The sequence below is a fragment of the Elephas maximus genome, chromosome 27, assembly GCF_024166365.1.
Source record: "Elephas maximus indicus isolate mEleMax1 chromosome 27, mEleMax1 primary haplotype, whole genome shotgun sequence".
NCBI lineage: Eukaryota > Metazoa > Chordata > Mammalia > Proboscidea > Elephantidae > Elephas > Elephas maximus.
Genome location: NC_064845.1, coordinates 22,947,733 through 22,970,008, shown reverse-complemented (window position 1 = coordinate 22,970,008; position 22,276 = coordinate 22,947,733). Strand labels below are relative to the sequence as shown.

General features: G+C 45.5%; 1 protein-coding gene across 1 annotated transcript in view; it reads right to left on the bottom strand.

Moving 5' to 3' along the window:
* The window catches only part of TBC1D5 (TBC1 domain family member 5), a 446,909-nt gene that overhangs the window by 3,773 nt on the left and 420,860 nt on the right, over positions 1-22,276 (bottom strand). The window contains exons 20-21 of the mRNA XM_049870673.1: positions 4,633-4,712; positions 3,685-3,834 (exon numbers count right to left, since the gene is read on the bottom strand). Of these exons, the coding sequence (XP_049726630.1) occupies positions 3,685-3,834; positions 4,633-4,712 (230 nt within the window). The remainder of the gene's footprint in view (positions 1-3,684; positions 3,835-4,632; positions 4,713-22,276) is intronic.

The window sequence follows — 22,276 nt, the reverse complement described above, 5'->3', positions numbered from 1 at the left end:
AATACAGTCAGGAGGACAGGTGGGTGAGAGGAAGCTGGCAAAGTCAGAGGGGAGGGCATATGACTGGGGGCGCCCCATGGAAGGTGGGGCTACCTTGCCCTGTGCTCTGCTGCGGACAGATGCGGTATCTGGCCCTGCTGCCCTGAGGTCCTGGCGCCGCCTCCTCCGAGAAGGAATGCTTCCTTGAGTGCAGGGAAGATAAGCTGCCCAAAGAGGCAGTGTTTGTGCTGCAGGGGAGTGCCCGGGCTCACGGTGGAACTCCTAGGGACCTCACAGGGGACCCTACATGCAAACTGCCCATCCTCCTCGAGCTTTAATTCTCCCACCTGTAAATCCGGGATGACGACAGTGCCTCCCTCCGGGGGTGAAGTCAGGATACCGTGCAGGACGTGTGTGCATGCGAAGCCCTGGTGTGAACTCCAGACCCAGAGTGATTTTACCATTGCTGAAAGGGTAACTTTCCGAGGGCCTGGCATGTTTCACCTTACACACCTCTCACACCAACACAGCGTTCCCGGACCACAGTGCTACTTAATAGGCTTCATCTTGGGTTGACAATAAAAAGCTCACAGACTGGATGCTATCCTTGGAGTGGCGTCTCTAATACAGCTACCATGCTAACCTAGTCTCCTTTAGCTTACAGTGAAGGCATCATCAAGACTTTGAAGAAGCTTCTGATGGGAGAGGATGTTGGCAGAAGATCATGAGCCGTCTGCCTCTCAGCAGGTGAGCCTGGTCCCTCTGTACTGTCCTTTAGACATCCTTGGATAATTAACCAACAAAGCAAAGACTATCCATTCCTAAGTTAGGAATGGGCCGTAGCACAAAGGGGCCTTTGAAGACCCAATACGTGGTGATTACATCTCTAGAAAAAGTCAGAAAAGCCTGTCTAACACTGCCCTCACCCCAGGCCTAACACCCCCCCTCCCCCCCACACACACCCCGTAACTGGGAGCTTTATATCCACAGTCCTGGATACCCATAGCACCTGGTGCAGCAGACCTTGAGAATAATTGGAAGGAAGGAGTGAAAATGCCTTCAAAACTTTCACTCAGCACACTTGGGATGCGTGTTCCTGGCTCTAGCCCGCCCGTGAGCAGTGAGAAAGAAAATGCAGCTAGTTCCAAGCCCTGATGGCTGCTCCAAGGCTTGGGACACGGGTCCCTGCAGGAAAAAGAAGGGCCAAGGCTTCCTATCTGGTAGACCCCTGATCCCTTAGCAGACTTGTTCAGATCTCTGGCCTTGGCAGCAAAAAGCTTCAGACACTTAGCTTGTCTGTGTGATTTGCTGGCTTGCATCCAGGAATTCTCTCACCTTTCGTCCCCTGAAGGACAGAGGAGCATATTGCCTGCCTGTTTCACCCTTCCTCACAGAAAAAGACCTTCTTCAGGAGTTTTTTTTTTTTTTTAATTGCTAACAACCATAGGGAAGAGGCCATGGCAGGGATTGGGTAGAGACAGAAGAAGCCCTTCCATTTTCTCTTTCCCCCTTAGTGCTGAGGAAGAAGCTAGAAGCAGAGAAGGCAATGGTGAGGGCCCAGGAAGGGCTGGCTGTTTGAGAAGCATGTGCAGAGAAGGAGGGTCCCTCAGGTCCCACACAGGAGTCAGAGCTCTGCAGCGTGAGGGCCTAGTGTCTTTCACCCTGTACACATCTCACAGCCAACTCACTGAGTCTGCACGTGAGGTCCCCTGAGGTAGTCGTGGTAACCGGTAGGTTCTACAAATACGAACACCAGGAATGGCAATTGTAAAGAATAATCAAGAAGCTTGAAATTTAGCATACTAATTGGTGTTTTGGATAGGTGTTTTTTTCTGTAGTGTCTTTATATATTCAACTAAAAACCACACTGTTTAAATAAAACTGCTAATTAAAAATGGAGACTCACGTTAGTAGCTAGGCCTGGGCTCAACAATATTTGAATAAATAAATGATTACTGAAAAATAACATCTGTGAAGAGATGGAGAGTTTGGAAGAATCAATCCATCTGAACTTGCAATGTCAGGTTGCATTCATGTGGCCAAAAGTGCAGACTTGAAGCACTTCATGAAAGCTTCCTTTTAAAGCTGGATGAAATAAACCAGAGTTGTCTTGAAGCCTGTCCTTGAAGTGGGAAAAAAAACCCAATTCAACACGTTGCTTTGCTGTTTTAAAATCATAAAAAATAAATAATTTACAAGCATCTGGCTGTTAGTTTTTGAGAAAATGACTTGGATGAGATTTTGCTCGTGTTCGTTTTTCAAGATGAAACTTTGTACGCTGGTTTTATTTTTAGTATTATTAGGAACTAAATGGGAACAATCTTCCAGTCCTATCAGACAAAAACAGAGAGGCAGCATGATGGACCTGGAAAGTTACTTACTGAATTGAGGCAAGGGGTTCTGGAAACCTAATGCCTGGCCAGCTGGGCGCCCTCTGCCTGGCAAGCCCATGCACCTCTCTGGCCATAGCTTTGTTACCAGTAGGTAAAAGGAGTGGACAGCATTAAGTCCACAAGGAACTGCTTAGATCCTTTCCAGCTGGAAAATTCTGTGAATTTATATTAGAGTAAATTACACACAATGCCAACACCTGAGGGCAGGGAGCAGCAAACCAAGGTCCACAGCCTCTTTTTGTACGACCCTCAAGTCTGGAATGGCTTTTACATTTTTTAAATATTGTAACAAACAAACGAACAAGAATATGTGACAGAGACTGTATGTGGTCCACAACAACGGAAAACGTTTACTATCCGGCCCTTTACAGAAAAGTTTGCTGACCTCAGTCTTAGATGATGGTCATTAATTAGAAGTCTTTCCCCAGGAATATTCTGGGAAAAAGGTTCTAGCCAAGTGAAATACACTCGACAGCATTATGAAGGCACTGGTAATAGTTCCTGTGATAAACGGAATGGAGGACGTCAGCTGGATGCAAGTGACCAATCACTAAGGCAGAAACCCGGCTTTCCAACCTGCAGAACAGGTGTGGCTGCCAGGAGGCTCGGGCCAAAGCTGCTGCATACAGGTGTGCAGTTCTAGGAGAAGCTAGTCTTAGCATCATCACTGTGAATGGTGCCCCCTAGGGCACAAGTATACAACCTGCATAGTTGGACAGTTGTCCCTTTGAATCCGGGGGGATTGGTTCCAGGACCCCCCACGGATACCAAAATCCACAGAAGCTCTAGTCCCTTATATAAAATGCCACAGTATTTGCATATAACCTACGCACATCCTCCTGTATACACTAAATCATCTCTTGATTACTTACAATACCTAACACAATGTAAGTGCTATGTAAGTAGCTGTTATGTTGTACTGTTTAGGGAATTACGACAAAATGTGAGGTGAACAACGCTCCAACAACGAGTGCTGGAGGGAGACTGAGGATCTGAGAAATGGTGGGAGGCCACAGCAGGGTATGCCGACACATTTTATTCACGTGGATTCAGCCTGCTAGGCACACGTCAAATTCAAGTTTTGCTTTTTGGAACTTCCTCCCCATGCCGAATATTTCTGATCCATGGTTGGTTGAATCCATAGATGTGGAAGAGCAGCCCTTGCTTAGGCCCCTTGTATTTCACAGGTGAACTTCACACATGGTACCTTGAAATAACTTTGGTAGTTTTTGAGTAGTCACAACTCAGTGGCATTTCTGTGAACATCCCCTACTGAGTTCATGTGACAATGCCGTTACAACAGCTCCTGTACCTGCTTGGCTGCCCCAGCTGTCAGGCCGCCCTGGCCCTGGCCCCGGCCACTGGAGCAGTAGTGGTCGTCCGTGATGGTGATCTGTTCATTCTCCCCAGCCTCCAGCTGGCTCTGGTTGAAACGCAGGGAACCTTTTAGAATGTCTTTGATCTATTTTCAAAGAGGAAGAAAATAAATGAAAAAGATGAATGAGTTTGTTTTTAAATGATAGCTAAATCTCTAATACATTTAATCTCGGGTTGACATAGACCATTTTTTCAATAGTATGGAAATTACCACATTACCATAAGAAAGAAGTAACAAAAAGAAATCCAACTCTATCAAAGCCACCGACTTATCAATGACAAGGACAATTTCAGAGTGTTAACGGCCAGGTCCTCACAAGGTCAGACATTAGTGCCACATCCATGCAGCTACCTTAAGGCAGGAAGCACCATTTACTTGTAAGCCCAGCCCCAGTGAAATGACTCCACCCTAGCTGGAGCTGTTGCTAACACAGGCAGACATCTGGGGTCAGCATACTGTTTTTCACTGACATTTATGTTCCATTTAGCTCTTCGAGGTGAGTAAATGGGGCCTTGAGGGTCTCAGGCCTGCTGTAGGTAGTGGTTATGACTTGTGCTCCAGAACATGCCTGCATTTATGGACTGAACAACTGCACACGATGCTGGACCATGCCACAGCAGCTGTGGGTGAGGAACGGCAGAATGGGTTTGGTAAGAGAGAGGAGCAAGAGGGGTGAGGAAGCCAGTCTGGGCTGCAATCTGGTCAGGTCCAATGGCAGGGAGGCGCAGGGGGCAGGAGAAGAGAGATTTAGGAGGTGCTCTGTCTGGGAGGGAATAATAGGCAGATGGCAATGGTATGCCATGCCCTGGAGTGTCCTTCCCCAGCAGGCACCAAATCAGTGACCCGTGGGACCCGAAGAACCAGTGGTATCAATGCACATACCTGCTTTAATCCTGCCAGGGAAACCAGAATTTGATCTTCTTTTTCCAAATTTTCTTGTACTATCAAATCTTGAATATTTACTGAAAAGAGAAGAATGAGAGTCTATCACTAATATTCTGGGTATAACTTACCTGCTGCCACAGCAAACTTCAGACAAGAATGCTCTGCTAAAGTCTAGATGGGGAAACTGAACCCAGACTGGCGTGGACCCAGCTCCTGTGCCGTGAACTTGTGGAGCTGCATAGTGTCTCATGAGAAATACTCAAAGCTTTGCTGAGAAAACAAACATCTGACTATATTTAAAAGAAAAAAAAAAAAAGTTGCACAGAGAGAGCAGTACCGAGCCTGGTACGCACAGCATTCTCTCCAACATCACACAACTGCGTTATTCTAATGACATGTGTCTTCACCCCCACAGGGAAGCCAGTGCTCCTTTTGGGACATACGATGTAGTTGACAGTCTGGATCATCCATCCAATCTCTGGAAGAGGCTTTTTCAGCCCGGGTGTCCTACCCTGCCTCATAGTTCAGTGGTGTTCGCTTACCTCTCTCTAAAAATCAATTCCTCCTAGGCGATGGAATTAATAAAGAAGCTGTCTTCAGGGAATTATAATGGTAAGATTTACTGGCATTTCAACGTAATAGTGAAAATAAAAGGATAAACTCGTGGCGGTACACACCATCATTTGATGATGACACCTAAGAACCACGGTCGTCACAGGAGCAGTTTCTACGTGTACTCACAGGAGAAGTCTTTCTGGCAGCCCTGAGCTGAGGGATCCGCCAGGCCAGCTGCCAACCACCAGGCTCAGCATCACACTGAGTAGCTCACCCAGGTGCCAAACATGCAGTGGTCCCACCTTCTCCCCCCCCACCACCTGAGAGGTGCACGTAGTCCTTTCGGGGACTGGGCTTATGAGGCAGGGGCTCTCAGAAGGAGCACTCAGGGGGAGAGGAGGAGGACTGAAGGCCCACTTCCCGGGAATACATCAGAGAATGTGTTGCAAGGGGCAATTAAAACACATTTCAAAAACGATACTGATACACTCCCCAACTTGAAAATCATAATAAATAGGTTCACCCTCCACCAACATCTTCTGATTTCTTATTTCTGTGGCCATAAAAAGGCCCCATTTATAACGTCGTACGTGGCATATTCCTGGTCAGACTTCACGCACTCCACAAATGTTTCGTGAGTGTCGTTGACTCTGTGACAGGCACGGCCATGAAGAAGTAGAGAGGTCCTGCCCCCGTGGCACTTCCTCATGGCTCACGGACTGGGTGGGAGGAGGGCTCTGAGCGGCAGACCCTGCACAGCAGGCAGTGGGCACCCACCCCGGATGGGGCCCGAATACCTCATGTGGGGAACAAGAGAGGAAATACCTGGAAGCTGAGCACAGAAATGGGATTTCTGTCACTTAGAGGAGGCCCTGACCTGCACGTCCCCTTCGAGTCTGGGAAAAGGCCTCCTACAAGCCATGTCCCTCTTTCACTAGCCGTGGAAAGAGCCACGGCCTGGAGAGAAGGAGCTGTGACATTTAAGAAGGAGCTGTGACATTTCTGGTGGCAGCTGTGGGACCTGTTTGGCTTCACGTCTTGCTCTTCACCATTCAGTGCCCTTCTCAGCACCTCCACCTCAATGTTTTCCAGAGTTCTGTCTCATCAGACTCCTGGTCCCCAGCCCAGGGGATCGGAATCTTTGGGAGGCAGGGCCTGGGAATCCGTATGTGACCAAGCCCTTCCGATGGCTGCAATGCCCACTCGTGTTTGGGAGCGGCAATTTTTTTTGTTGTTGTTGTTGTTCTGAGGGAGTCCTTGGGTGCTGCAGTCGGTTAATGTGCTGCTAAAAAAATAGTGGTGGTTCCAGTCCACCCAGAGGTGCCTTGGAAGAAAGGCCTGGCAATTGACTTCTGAAAAATCAGCCACTGAAAACCTTATGGAGCACAGCTCTACTTGGACACATAGGGGGTCGCTGTGAGTCAAAACCAACTTGACGGCGACTGGTTTTATTCTGAGGTGCGACTCTTCCTGTCAGGCTGCCCCCACTCCTGTGCTGCCTCTGGCTCAGACAGCTAATTAGAAAGGCACGCCTTTCTCAAAATACTTTATTTCCATTTGTTGGAAAATTGATGTGACATGCTGGTTTTTTTTTTGGTTGGGGAATTTGATACTTCACTGACATCTGCCAGAATACTATCCTAAGGAACACTTAAACCTACAATGTCTATAACGTGAACAGCACATACTGGTGAGATGAGACACCACTGCACAGTACACGACCTTCACCACTGTAAACCGGCTGCAGCCTCTGACAGGGTGCTCTGAAGGTTAAATGCATGAATGTCTGTGAAAAGCTGCAGACAGGGAGCGGGCGTGGTGAGCACTCAGTAGACATCAGATATTATTTCAAAGGCAAATGCAATACTGACTAAAGAGGCTCTAAGTGAATTAATGTGTGTTTTTCCAACAATTTTATCATGAACATTTTCAAACATACAGAAAAGTGGCAAGAATTTCACAGGGAGTTCCCACATTGCTCCCACTTAGCACATTAACCTGTCTCTCCCTGTTCATCACACATCTGTCCATCTCATTTTTTGATGCATTTCACACAAAGTTGAAAATATCAGTAGACTTCATCCCTAAATACTTTATGAAGTATTTTTAAAACTGCACTTCTTTGTGTCTCTAGTTTCTGACCTGATTACAATGTAACTGAACAACTCCCCATTCTTGCCACTGAGAGTAAGCCACATGTAGAGAAAGTCAGATTCTCTACCAGTAAGTGTGGAGGGAGTGCCAGTCAGGGCCACTGGGAAACACATGGTCACTACACTGAGTCATCTGGGGCAAGTTGAGCATGAGGACCGAACTGCACCAAGTCCTCTTCTGCAGGGTCAAGGGAAATCACAAGACATGGTGCAGTATGGCAGGGCTGCCAAAGGCCAGGAAAGGCCGGGGAGGAAGTGGTTTCAGTACCGAGAGAGAGGAAGACAGAGGGAAAGAGTGGCCTGCAGAAGCACTGGCTTTTGGAGGAGGGATACAGCCAATCCATGGCTACCCAGCAGGGAGGGAGCCAGGGAACTGACCCTCCCTCTATTCCTCCAATCCTGGCCTCTCATGAACTCATTGGAAGCCGGGGCAGAGGGAGCTACTGATGCAGTCCCCAGAGGCCATCATCCCCTTGCATGAAGAAGAGCAGCAAAGGGGGAGACTGGCTCTGGGAGGGCCAGAGGGAAGACTTCCAGCACAGGCAGCACCCCAAGATTGAGGGCAGGGACACCATGAGAGAGCCATCTCTGAGCAGAGACGGTCTCTGGAAAGGGACTTCTCTTTGGGCCATTTTCCCAAGTAACCACCGTGAGAGAGAGGCTGGCTTTGTTTGTCTATGTGAATGACAGACAGAATGCCAAAAGAAGATCCAAAGACGAGGAATGATGAGCCACAAATCTGATCAAGACCCCTTGGGGTGCTGGGCCTCCAAGGCACTAAATCCAGGGAAGCCTGCCAGTTCTCGCAAACACTAGAAGACGGAGAACTGGCATCTCACTGCTTCACTCCTGCCCTCTCACGCATAATCGAGGACTGTCTGAGAAAGCTTGGCCTCGTGATGATGACCGAGTTTCACAACAGAAAGTGTGGACCCTGGCCCCGACTTCTCCTTGTGCTGCTCCTCACTGCTCCGTCTGCACTTAGGGACCACCCCCTGCCCTCTCCCTCCCTCCAGGGCCTGGGCTCTCATTGACACCAGTGCCTGCTATACCTTCAACTTTTCTAAGGCTTCCTTTTCCTCTGCCGACAGATACACTCATGGCTCTCAAAACACGGGGAAAAATGCAAAAAATAAAGACAAGGAAAGAAAACCTTTTGGAACTTGCAAGATTCTAAAGTTATTTAAATTTCTTGTTCCTTTTGACAAAAAATGTCTTTAAAGAAAAATCTAGAAATAAGATTGGAAGAATGTCTAGTATGATTATATCACCATTAAAATGTACATTGACTAAGTTTGTTAGAAAGTATTAAAAAATACAGTGGTTGAAGTTTAGGTGATATGGATCACAAATGAATTTTTCTTCTCTTTTCAAAATTTTCTGAAATGTATTTATATTAGCTTTATTTTTAAAAATAATATTATTATAAATTGAATAATGCTCATTGCAGAAAAACTGAAAGATATAAGAAGATATAAAGATATATATGTATTTTTTTTTTTCCTAAAATTCTATCAGAGATAATCACTTTCAACATTCTGATACATTTTCCTTCTACACACGTAAACAAATATGTGAGTCTTCTGTGACTTCTGTCATGAAAAATATCTTTAAATGTTTTGGACAATGGTGTGTTCATCTCTTCCTCCCCACAGCACCAGGCGCTCAGGTGACGCCCCTGAAGTGTTCTGCAGACAACGCTGTAGATTCCATAAACGTCTCCATGTTCTGTAGAGCTAAGTCCGTGCAACTTCCGCTGTACTGCGGAGTACTGATGGGGCCATCACACTGATACGGGATCAGACGGATATTCTTTCATGCAAAGGTCTAATATGGTCATTTCCAATGTCTGATTCCTCCTTTTCCCTCACTCCCATAAGTAATTCATCAGCGAGTGCTGTCAACTCTACTAACAAAACACACTTTAAACTCATCGATTTCTTAACACCTCCTCTGCTGTCACCCTAGCCGAAGCCCCCAGCATCTCTCCCTTAAGTTGTCCCAGTCTTTACCCAGGGTGCACAATTCCATGCATGGCCATCCACAGCGACCCGAGCTAACAGATTCCTCCTGGCCCGCTAGACACCTGCAGTGGTAGAGGCAGCACACTTGCCGTTCCTTTGGCCAGGAGGCAGGAGGCTCTCCATCTCCACATCTACGTGGGTCTGGCTCCTTATTGTTCAACTTCCTGCTCCTATGTCGCCTCCTCAGAGCAGCCTTCCTGCCCGCCCAGACTAAGGTAGCTCCAAGTTCCTCTCTTGTCTCTACCACACCACCTATCTTCAGTATTGTAAGTACTTGTCGCGGTCTGACATCCTGTCTGACATGCGCTTATGCATGTGATCCCCCTAGTAGGACATAAGCTCCAACATGGTCTTGTTCAGGGCTATCTTCCCAGCCCTCAGAATAAAGCCTGCCACAGCACAGGTACATAATGAGTACTTACCGACTGACTAAAAGAATGAATGAGCAAACGCAGAAAAACACTCTCGGGACTTGCATTTCAAAACACTGCTATTTTAAGTATTTCCAAAAAGTGATTCTAATAAAGGGAAAGGCAAAGACCGATAGTTTCAACAAACTTCCTGCCTGACAATTTATTAGAATCTTCAATAAAAATAAATCTACATACATGCTGACAAGTTCTCTTACATACTGCAGTAGAAAAACAGCAGCTTTTATTGATTCAGAAAACTCAACTGTAGTTTTTGGCTAATAGAAAAGGCCTGCTTCACAACAAGAAAGTGAGTTGAAATGGGAATGGAATAATAGATATAATTACAGAGGGAATGTTTTTGGTTTCCCTAAAAGCCTGTAACAATTTGTTCTCTCTCAGTAAAAAGACACAAAATGCACTCAACAAGGCATTAACAACAACCAACTGCAGAAAATGGAGAAGAACCAGTTCTGTAGGTCTTCTAGGGAACTCAAAAAGTTGGGCTTTGGTTTTACAACAGCTTTGGTTTTTAAGGCAGAGTATGTGAGGGCCTGAGGGCTGGCTGGGGCAGCTTGACACACAGCAGCATCCAGAAGGCGGGGTGGCCTGGTAGCCTAGTGGGCTCTGCCCCCACTGCGCTGCAAGGTGGGGAGATTTCCCAGCTTTTACTGGGCGAGCAGAGGCTGCAGGGACAGCTCCCAGGGCCCCTGAGGACCCTCAGCCAATGGATGCAGGAGTGCTGGGACACCTAGAAGAAGCCTGGGTGGCGTGGGGGGTTCTGAGGACCAAGGAACTAACACCGGGAGGCCCCTGGAGGCCACGCCTCACAAAGCAGGGAGCCAGAAAAAAGGGTCTGGAAGGCACTCAGAGACCCTTCTTCAAACACCAAGGGGACATGTGAGCCCATCCCAGAACCCCGACACCACCTTGGCAGGGAGAAGAGACAGACTGGAGGCACTCGAACTGTGGGAACTTGCTCAGATGAGATGGCTAACCTGGATGAGACCGAGTCATCTTCAACTGGCAAGTTTAAGCCCCTGGACTGCCACTGGTGGGAATGGAACTTTAGATCAAGATTTCCTCACATCTGAGTTGGGGTATATAAATGTATTATTCCACTAAAGAAGTATCAGTGACTATACAAGATCTTATAATACTGGCCATGTGGCCTAAAAATCCCATGCCTAAAAAGTTCTGGACCTCCCCCCTTGAGTACCGTATCTGGTAGTTAGGTGCTAGGGCCTGCTCCAACTCACAGTGATCTTATGTGTAGCAGAATGAAACACTGCTCCGTCTTGTGCCATCCTCACAATTGTTGCTGCGTTGAGACTACTGTTGCAGCCACTGTATTAATCCATCTCATTGAGGGACTCTCTCTTTTCTGTTAACTCTTTACCAAGCATGATGTCTTTCTCCGGCAATTATCCCTCCTGATGACATGTCCAAGGTAAGTGAGATGAAGTCTTGCCATTCTTGCTTCTACGAAGCATTCTGGCTGCTCCTCCTTCAAGATGGTTTTGCTTATTTTTCTGGCAGTCCCTGGGATAGTCAGTATTCCTCACCGACAACACAATTCGAATGTGTCAATTCTTCTTCGGTCTTCCTTTTGCACTGTCCAGCTTTCACATGCATAGCATATGAGGTGACTGAAAACATCATGGCTCAGGTCAGGTGCACCTTAGTCATCAAGGTGATACCTTTTCTTTTTAACATATGCATATACTTGAGAGCGGTGGTGGTGACGCTTGCAGGGTGATGGCAAAAGACGGGTGTGCTGGGAAGATGGAGCAGAAACCTCCTCTCTTGCCTTTTATTACAGGCTAAATGGGAATAATGTTCTAAGGGCCACTTTGCCCCCAGGGCTCTCTCCTGATAGACCATGAGCAGCCGAAAAACTTGGGTCCTACTTCCTCACTATTTCTTAGGTCTAATGGGGCGGCAGAACTGCTGGTGGGCTACCTCAGGTCCACCCTCCACTGCTTTCTCACTAGCACATCCCTGATTTCATTCAGGGCAGCACAGCGCACAGCTCCCCCTGCAGCTGAGGCTGGTCACGTGACACAGCTCTGTCCAGTGAGGTGTACGAGAGGCCCTGGTGGAGTTTCTGGGAACGCTCCCAAAGGGGGCTGACTGAGGATGTGCCTTGTGGACCTTTGCCCTTCTCCTTTGCCTGCCTGAAAGGCTGGCAGGCGTTCCATGAGTCACCCTATGGGTGTGCAGATAGGGGCCACAGCCTGAGGACTGTGGGGCAGAAGCCAAGAGGAGCTTGGGATACTGAGCACAGCATATAGCCGCTGTCCCTGACCAGACTATCTACCTCTGGGCTTCTTTTATTTGAGAGAGAGAGAAAAAAAAAGAAAAACAATCCTGGTTTGTTCATTCCACTGTTTTCTGGGCTTCTGTTACTAGCAGTCAAATTTCCTATTAAATTATGCAGGGTGAAAACCATCCAGTTACTCTGCTGAAAGGGGACCAAGGCAGCCCCACCAGTCTTGCCCTGCATACAGAACACTCTGTCAAGTTTTAGGCAGCGTGGCGGCCAGGGCACAGGACAGAGGGGACACCTCTGGGGAGGGAGAGCCAGAGTCTGGGTTATCAGCAGCAGTGCACCCTCACCCAGCCACTTTTCAGCCTTGTTTTTGGAGGGGGTCAGGGATCACGTTCTAGGAAAAAAAAAAGGATCTGATGAAAACCAGGGCCTTCCCCCTGGCAAAACCCACATATACATAAAATGTTCAGTTAATCTCAAGGATAAATCCCCCCTGCTTCAGTCAACTAAACTAGCCTCACTTTAAGAAATCCAAGGTATAGAAATCCAAACAAAAAGAACCCTCAGAGGCTATTAAATGTTTTGAATATAAGATTTTTTATTTTACTAACTGCACTGACCATGCAAATCCTTTCTCTAACCAGTTCCATGATATCCTTCTTCAAAAGAACACTTATAAACATCCTAGTAACACAAAACAGTTACATAATAAATCTACTGCTTTAGGTAAGTTGCACCTTTATACAAAAATTGAAAAACATAATGATGTCTCTTCATGCCTTAAAATCCTAGAGGCAGTAATGTGAAATATGTAAATTCACCCCGCCTCGTGCTGGTGGGACATGCCCATTACGCTTTGTTTCTGTGCAGAAGTGAGACAGTGCTCCTCCTAACCGCCTTATGCTGAAGCGTGAGATGTGATAAACACTGGAACCCCGAAACTAAGAAAAAAATCTCACGTAACTAATAACTAACCACTTCTGTGGAAATCTCACACACACACACACACACACACACACACACACACATATCACCTCGACATCACAACCCCATGATGATTCCACTATTTTTAACGAAATGTCAATGCCACAAAGACAGATCTCTAACTGTAAGGGTAATGAAAATGGCACACAAACTCCTTTCTTAAAAACTTTATTTTCTTTAACGCTAGAATCAAAGTGTTTTCATCTAAATGTATTAGGTGGCTGATGTGGAAGGGTACATAAGCCTATATTCAGTATGAAGGGGTAGGGAAAGGGGACAAAAGCAGAACATGTATCGATAGTGAAGGTGGAATTGGGCAAGTTATTTCTGCTTTTTGTGCCTGTGGGACATCCCAGTACCTTTCTCACAGGGCTCCTGGGAAGAATAAATGAGATAACACAGGTAAGTGCTGAGCCCGGCACCTGATCCACTGTAGAAGCTCAGGGCCTGGCAGCTTTCATTTCTACGTGGGCACCTAACCTCATCTGACTACCCCAACAAGCCTTCGAGAGGAGGACTGCTATCCTCCCGTTACAGAAAAAGGGAGCCAGGCCCAGATCTGAGGTGTCAGAGCTGGAAAGCGGTAGAGCTGGGATTAGGTTTAGATCTTTTGGATTCCTGAGCCCTTCTGCAATTATGCACATGGCACTGATGAAGGAGCAGAGATATAGAGAGGCACAGGATGGGGTCTCGGCTCTGACTCGACTGCCTTGAGATTCCAGTGCTCTTTATGCAGCAGGGAAAGCGACCTAGTGAACACCCCAGAACAGACTGTGTGATCACTTCTACCATAGACCTTTTCAGAGCACTGGCGCTGGCATCACACAGTTTGAATTCCATTGAAAAAGTGAGATCGTTGTTAAGTGCCATCAAGTTGGTTCCGACTCATAGCGACCCTACATACAAGAGAATGAGACACTGCCCGGTCCTGCGCCATCCTCACAATCGTTGTCATGCTTGAGCCCACTGCTGTGGCCACTGTATCAATCCATCTCTTTGTCAGTGACCCCTTATTTAACTAAGCATGAAGTCCTTCACCAGGGACTGGTCCCTCCTGATAACATGTCCAGAAAGTATGTGAATGTAGATGAGGTAATCAAAGCAGTCTACTTCTAGCTTACTGCCTCACTACTGTTATTGCTTAGTATGTTTACTTCCTTCTCTGGTACCTTAGATACTTACATAAGTGGATTCTATTTTCTGGGGCTCTCTCATCTCTGACAGAAATTTAGTAACTCTGACTTCTGGCAATCCCATATAAGGGACAGTCCCAGACTCTAAAGAGGAAACACATGGGGTGTTGTTACAAAATAGAGAGGTTACATGTGGGGCTAGGGGAGGTGGGTCCAGAGCCACAGTGGCTGAAGACGTGGCTATTAGTCAAGGAGGGGGCAGACCTGTCATTTGTCACTATTGGCTTTGGCTGGACAATGGCAAGGGGATTTTTGCTCACAGATTGTGTGCCATAGTTGTCCAAAGCCAGGGGGAAGGTGGGTTTGGGAGAAGAGTGTAGGCTATCAATCCATCACCCATCCCCTGTTAGGTGCTGTGTAGGTATGTGTCCTTGAAGATGCCGTTCCCCTTCTAAAAGGCCCTCCCATCCTCTCCATAAGACTGTGGCCCTGCTTTTCTTCAAAGTCCACCGTGTCCAAGCATCAGCTTCCTATTAACAGCCTCCCCTCTGACAGCAACCAGTTGTCAGGCGTTCTTATGCTGCCTCTCTTGCTCTTGGAACTGTAAGTCATCGGTGAGGCTCAGAGACTAAAGGAGGGTCAGCTCTAGTGACAAATCCGGGACTCCAGGTCCTCTGGTTCCAACACTTTGGAACCCCACCTCTCTTGGTCAATGTTTCTAAGACCTTGGTTTGCTTCATGTGAAGCTATGTGTCACCCTAGGTATTTCTGATGAGGTATATTCATTTTTTCTGTCTCTCTAAAGTTTTACTCACCTCCTCCACACATACTTAGCTTAGGATCGTCTCTGGAGTTTTAGATTACCACCTCCGCCCCTCGCCCCATCACCATCTACTTCTCCCAGAAGCTATTTCTACGTCAGAGAGCAGATACTTAATCAATCTTGGCTTAGGGACCTATGTGAGGCAAAGGCTTTCCTGCCAGCATTAGGGCTGATTTTTATCTCTTAAAGAACAGATGTAGGTGAGATATTTCCCAGATGAAGAATTAAGGGGTACTATATATTTTTTTTTAATACAGGGTCCCCGGTGGCATAGTGGTTAAGTGCTATGGCTGCTAAATACAGGGTCCCCGGTGGCATAGTGGTTAAGTGCTATGGCTGCTAACCAAGAGGCTGGCAGTTCGAATCCGTCAGGCACTCCTTGGAGACTCTACAGGGCAGTTCTGCTCTGTCCTATAGAGTCGCTATGAGTCAGAATCGACTCGACAGCAAGGGGTTTTAGTGGGTAATGCAGGGTTGCTATGAGTCAGAATCTACTCGATGACAACAGATTTTAATATAATTACCTGGAGCCCTGGTGGCATAGTCACTAAGCATTTGGCTGTTAACCAAAAGGTCAGCAGTTTGAATCCACCAGCTACTCCTTGGAAACCCTATGGGGGCAGTTCTACTCGTTCCTATAGGGTCACTATGAGCTGGAATCAACTTGATGGCAATGGGCTTGGTTTTGGTTTTAATATAATTACTCAGATTCTAGAATGGGCTTGGTTTTGGTTTTAATATAATTACTCAGATTCTAGCCTGAGAAGTGGAAGGGGCAGGCGAAGGGAAGTCACATGCACTGACGGTCTATTAAGTGCCACGCACTGGGTCAGGTACATCACGCTTTAAGTGTTTTCTTAAAAAGCAAAGAACAGATCACATGGAATATATAACCAAGGATCCTATTTTGCACCCAGCTGACAAAATGGCTGAAGAGCCTAAATTCAGCACTGGGAGAAGGAACATTACTTAGGAAAATCTAAGGGTAAAACTAGGCAAAAATGTATATTACACTGAAGATTAGTCTTCAGGCCAATAAATAGTCCTCTTAAGTGAACTGAGTATGCTTGGCACAGAGTTCTGAATATATTCACTGATCTCTACCACTGGGCATATTATTCCCCTGGTATTTGCCTCCCTGGTGGTGCAGTGGTTAACCACTCAGCTGTTAACCGAAAGGTCAATGGTTTGAACAAACCAGGAGCTGTGTGGGAGAAAGATGCAGCGGTCTATTTTCATAAAGATTATAGCCTTGGAAACCCTATGGGGCAGTTCTACTCTGTCCTACAGGGTCGCTATGAGTTGGAATGAATGATGGCAATGAATTTTCTTTTTTGCTACCTTGCCAGCCAGAGAGTGTCATGGAAGCGTGACTCATCGCAGTAAAATCTATCATGTCATTCATGGCTGTCACTTAGAGTCAACCAGAAAAAGAGACTTAACATAAATTTTTTTTTAAAACTTAAACTCAAAAGGATGGTAAGATGCCTTTACCAGAATCTGTTCTTCAAAAAAGAAAAGCAGAAACAGAGCTAGGGCCTTACTAATAAGATATATCTTGGAGTTTTATCATCATTTTTCTTTTGGGAACTATGAGGAAGGAGAGAAGTTTGACTAAGATTGTCCTACAATTACATCATTTAGACACATAAGAACTTTTGAACTGTGTTTAACATGCATATATGCTTTGTGAATTTCAGGCCACAAAGGTTTTGCTGACATGACGATCTCGTGAAAGCTAAGTGTCACTCTGTGGCTGGGGTCTAAAGAGGTCCAGGCATTGAACATTAGCCTTCTTATCTTGGGCTTCACTTTTCTCTCTTCACATGCACTTGTCTTCGGCATGAGACGCTTGGGGGGCCTTGAGCTTTCGACCAACTGGGAGCGAGCCAGTTTCCACAGAGTTCGGGTGGACAGGTCTTTTGCCTATTGTATCACTAGGTGGAGAGGGCTAGGAGTGGAGGACACGGAGAGGCAGCCCAGTATGTATGGAGAAATGCGAATAGGCTGTGGGGTCAGACAGAGCTGGGTCTGAATTCTGTCTGGTTTTGCTATTTCCTAGGTGTGTAACCTCCAGCTGAGCACACAAATATTCCTGAGTCACAATTTCCTCTACTATATACGAGGGAAAACCCTTTTCAACTGTGGAGTTGGTAGGAAGATTAGAGATACTGTTTGTGTAGTGCCTGGTGCTGAATCTGACACAGAAGTCCTTAAACAATGGTAGTTACTATCATATGTGCAGAGGATCTGAGTGGTGCAAACGGTTCATGAGTTCGGCTACTAACTGAAAGGCCAGAGATTCGAGTCCACCCAGAGGTGCCTCAGAAGAAAGGCCTGGTGATCTGCTTTGGAAAAATCAGCTACTGAAAACCCTGCAGCGCACAGTTCCGCCCTGACACGCACGAGGTCACCGTGGGTTGGAACCAACTCCATGGCAAGTGGTTTTATCATATATGCAAATATAATGGCTTCATCTTGCCATTATATTAAATGCTCTACCAAAAACGACACACCGTGAAAGAAACCTGTCCCTTTCAATCTAGGAAGGTTGGTGAGTTAGGTATATGATGACCTTCTATAGGGGATTCTCGGGAGCAACAGTCCCGTAGCAAAGCTCCCAGACATGACCCCATTAGTTAGAGCTTACCAAACTTTTATTTAAATATTAAATCCAACAAGATTACCACCTACCAGAGTAGTCGCTCCCTGACTGACTGAATTAGAAGGATAAAAATATCATTTAAAAAAGTTGGATCCTGTGTGTCACTAAACCTATTGATAAAACCAAAAAACCCACTGCCGTCAAGTTGATTCTGACTCATAGTGATCCTGCAGGACAGGGTAGAACTGCCTGCCCCATAGGGTTTCCAAGGAGTGCCTGGTGGATTTGAACCACTGACCTTTTGGTTAGCAGCTGAACTCTTAACCACTACGCCACCGGGGTTTCCTGACTGGTAAAGTGGGGTAATAATACCTATCTCAAAGGGTTGTTGGGGACCTTACCCCTAGTTATCAAGTCAGTTCTAGTGGAAGTGCTACATACAGCTGGGACTGCTAAAATGCCAGTGGGGTCACTCTTCAAAAAAGCTTCCCGTATTCACTCCCAGAAGTAAAAAAAAAAAAAAAAAAAATTCAAATGTTAAAACACTTTGAACTCAGGATACATTTAATGATGAAGGATCTTGGTATTAAATTAAAGAGAGAGAGAGAGAGAGGGAGACACCCAATTTGGGAAAGTACATAGGTAAATGAGAGAGAGCCAGAAAGGATTAAAGATGGACAATCTGTACTGAGGCCATGTGATCAGAATTGCAATAGCCAAGGCTGAGAAGGAATAAGCCATTGTGGAGTTGCTAAGTTTTTCTAAATAGGTTTAGAGTTGTTACAAGGAACATGCTGACCAAGTCTTTTGATATCAAAACCAGGGGGAAAGGCCTCAACTAGAATAGAGCAAGTTCAGACAGGCTGAAGGAAGAAATTCTGAATTTCAAAGGACTGCAGGCTACAACTAGATGCCAGAGGAGGTTGAGGGCTCTCTCCCCACAGAGTTTTGATACACACATGCCTGAAGTATCGGGTTCTGGCTACTTTCTACCTCAGCAACTCATTTAAAATGAAGGTTATGCCAAGGCTTTTTTTTTTTTTTTTTTTTATTCACCTGGGGCAAAAGAGGAAGAAGGAGAGTCAGGAATAGGAGGAGGAAATGTGTGGCTAATTGCCTCTATAAAAAACTGCCTCATTTGCCATGAGTCTACAAGAACAGGATGGTGCCCGGCTACCATTACCGAACATTTCGATCAAAGATTCCATAGGAGAACTCTGATCAAAAGGGGAAAATGCAGAACAGAACTTCAAATTCTCATAGAATCCAGGTTTTCTGGAGCCATAGAGGCTGGATGATCCTCTAAAACCACTGCCCTGAGATAGTCTTAAACCAAAAATACTCCCTAAAGTCTTCTTAAAACCAAACAACAGTTTAGCTTAACTAGCAAAAAACGTCTGTCTTGAGCATTATGCTCTTTTAAGATCTATCTATATGGCACCAAGTTGACAACAGCAGTTCAAAAGATCTGACAGGAGCCTTAGGGGGCAGTGAATTTATGTTAATGAGGGAGGAACAGCTCAGAAAAGGAGGGTGAAAATGGTTGTACAACTCAAAGAATTCAATCGATGTCACTGGATTGTACATGTAATTGTACATGTAACTGTAAATTGTAATTGTTGAACTGATGTATGTTTTGCTGTGTATATTCTCAACAACAAAAATAAATTATAAAAATTAAGAAAATGAAAGTTATGAGTATGTTAATTGAATTATGCACAAATGTTGTAATGTTAGAGTCTCCCACTCCTGGATGCCAGAAGTCTCTCAGGGACCAGGAGCATCAGCTCACCTGTGAGTTTGGTAGAAACACCCCACATTTCAGGCCCAAACCCCCCAAAAAACAAAGCCATTGACGTAGTGTTGATTCCGACTCACAGTGACCCTATAGGACAGAGTAACCTACTCCATAGGATTTCAAAGGAGTGGCTGGTGGATTTGAACAACTGACCATTTGGGTAGCAGCTGTAGTGCTTAACCACTACGCCCACCAGGGCTCCTTTCAGGCCCCACATGGGACCTACCGAACCAATATCTGAATTTTGAACAAGGTTCCTAGGTGAAGTATATCTTTTTCTTCTGCAGAGGACTCTGCTACCCACAATTAAACACAGTATTTAAAATTCTTAAAAGAATTCCTTTTTTTTTTTTTTTTAAGAATTCCTAGAAGCTTTTAAAACAATGTAGTTGACAGGGAGAAAGCTGTCTGGTGATCACACTTTCTTTCTCTCTTTTTCAAATGTCATCAGTCAATTACCTTACTGAACATTTCTAAAGATATCTGTTGAAAGTCATTTTATCAGGAAATTGGATTTATAAAGTTATTGCAGAGGCAGATAAACCAATTTTCAAAACTGGCCTCCTCTCTTAGCTTATTCTTGCATAAATATTATGACAAGTACAAAATCAGAAATGATGTGTATAGTAAAATAGCAGAAGACCTGAAATCCAACTACTGATTCAAGTGTGCCCTCGTAGAAGCATCAAAGACAAAGGAAGCCAAGGGCTAGATTAAGGTCTGGGCTCTTGTCACGAACTAGCTGTGTGCCACTCAACCTCTCTGGGCCTCGGCCTCATCTGTGAAATAGGGAACAGGCTAAGATGGCTTTTAGGACTTTTACATATTTAACATTGTAAGATCCTGTGAACTACAATACTCTCAACAAGGGCATGGCAAATGTAATTTCCCTTAATTCATTGCACTTAACCCTCCCATTGTTTGTATGAACCACCAATGCAAGGTCAAGGTGCTGGAAACCAAAGTGTCTAAATACCAACCACATTAATGGAAACGCCTCCATTTGAAGCAGGTGGGTGTGGGCATTAGCGCCCAGCAGGGTGAGCAGTTCATACTCCCTGTAAACAGCTGGCAGCTCAGTCCAGCTGCTCACAGAACAGGCAAATGCAGGCTGCTCACCCACGTGCAACTATATGTGAACTGTGGCAAATCTAAAAATAACCTGAGCTCAGCCATGGAGGCTAATACCGTCAAAGGCTTTCAACTCAACTGTCAGGATGACAGGCAGGGGAGTAACTATAGCAACGGAAAAACGAACATGTAAAAAAACGTCTTGTCAGGTTGACAGGAGAAGTTTAGATTTAATGAAATATGTACTTTCAACTCCTGCCTCTAAATCACTGAATTCAAGCAGTTCAATTATGTGGAGGTAATAAAACCAGAATTTTGGTAGAGTTGTGACAAAATTCATATTCTTTCAAGTTTTAGGTTCCAGAACCATGAGGAAATTTTATTTTATTACCTCTACAATTGAAGGGCCATTTGAACAAATTCCTTTATATCATTTTTAGCTGAGACGCTTTTCTCTATATTGGTTCTGCTGTCACTTATAAAGGCAGCCTTGAAACATGATTGGTGTTTTCAGATCTTACTGCATGTTTAAAGTGAATATAGAGTGATTTGGAATTCTCTTGAAACAAATGGAACTTACTGAAAATAATTAACATTAGTAAAGGATACAGAGAAATAACTCCTAGAACAAGTCTCCAGACCATTTTCACCAGGACTTCGAACCAGTTCTTTCTAGTTTGAACCCCTGCTGAGAATTTGCATTTCTAACAAGTTCCTTGCTAAGAATTTCCATTTCCACCTCAGATATACTGAATCAGAAGCTACATTTTAACAAGATCCTAGGTGATTCTTATGAATAACTTCCCGGGAACTTGTTAGAAACGCAAATTCTCAGCAGGGTTTCCACCCGGAAAAAACCAGTTCTAAGTCCTGGTTTTCACAGGTGCCTCAGTAGCCTGGAAGCCCCGGTGGCACAGTGGTTAAGCTACAGCTGCTAACCAAAAGGTCGGCAGTTTGAATCCACCAAGCACTCCTTGGAAACCGTATGGGGCAGTTCCATTCTGGCCTATAGAGTTGCTATGAGTCAGAATCGACTCAACGGCAACGGGTTTTTTTGGTTTTCAGTAGCCTGTGGTCCAGTCATACTGGAGGCTTAGCAGATACATCATACAGTTCTGATATAGCCAGAGCTCACGCACATAATCTCAGGACTAGCATCCAAAAGCTGTGGCATTTTTTTGCATAATTTGATGTTCTGTTGGGTGGTGAGAAATGTGGTACTGATCCCAGTTCTTCAACTGATAAGTCACTACTCGACTGTATGCACTACTCAACTGCATCAGTCTCTCGGGTGCTTTCCAACATAGGAAGAGGGGCGCGAGGGTGGAGGGCGCTGGGGGATGTGGGAGGGTGGGGGGATGTTAAGGTGAAAGAGGAGATGATATCTGTTGAATACCCGCTCTGAGCCAGGTCCTGTGCTAGGCTTTTAAAATACATTATGTTGGCAACAAACTGGCAAGGTAGGTATTTTTATCTTCATTTTATTATGAGGACACATTCATAAGCAAGCAGAGCTAGGAAGCGACAGAGCCTAGGTTCAACCCCAGGTCTGTGTGACCCTCATAAGGCCGTCCCTCTTTCTCAGACACCACTGCAACCACTCTCACAGCGACTAGTGCTGGAATTTACAGACCGACCCCACGGTGCTAGCTATATGCACTTAAACCAGTCACAGATTTTCAGTTTTTGATTTTGCAAGTACAGAAGCTCAGGTCCCTTTGAAAGTCCCTCTGTAATCTTCCTTTCATCTGGACAACCACTGTTAATATTCATTTACACGTCAAATATGTACTGTTTTGCCACTTGCTTTTTC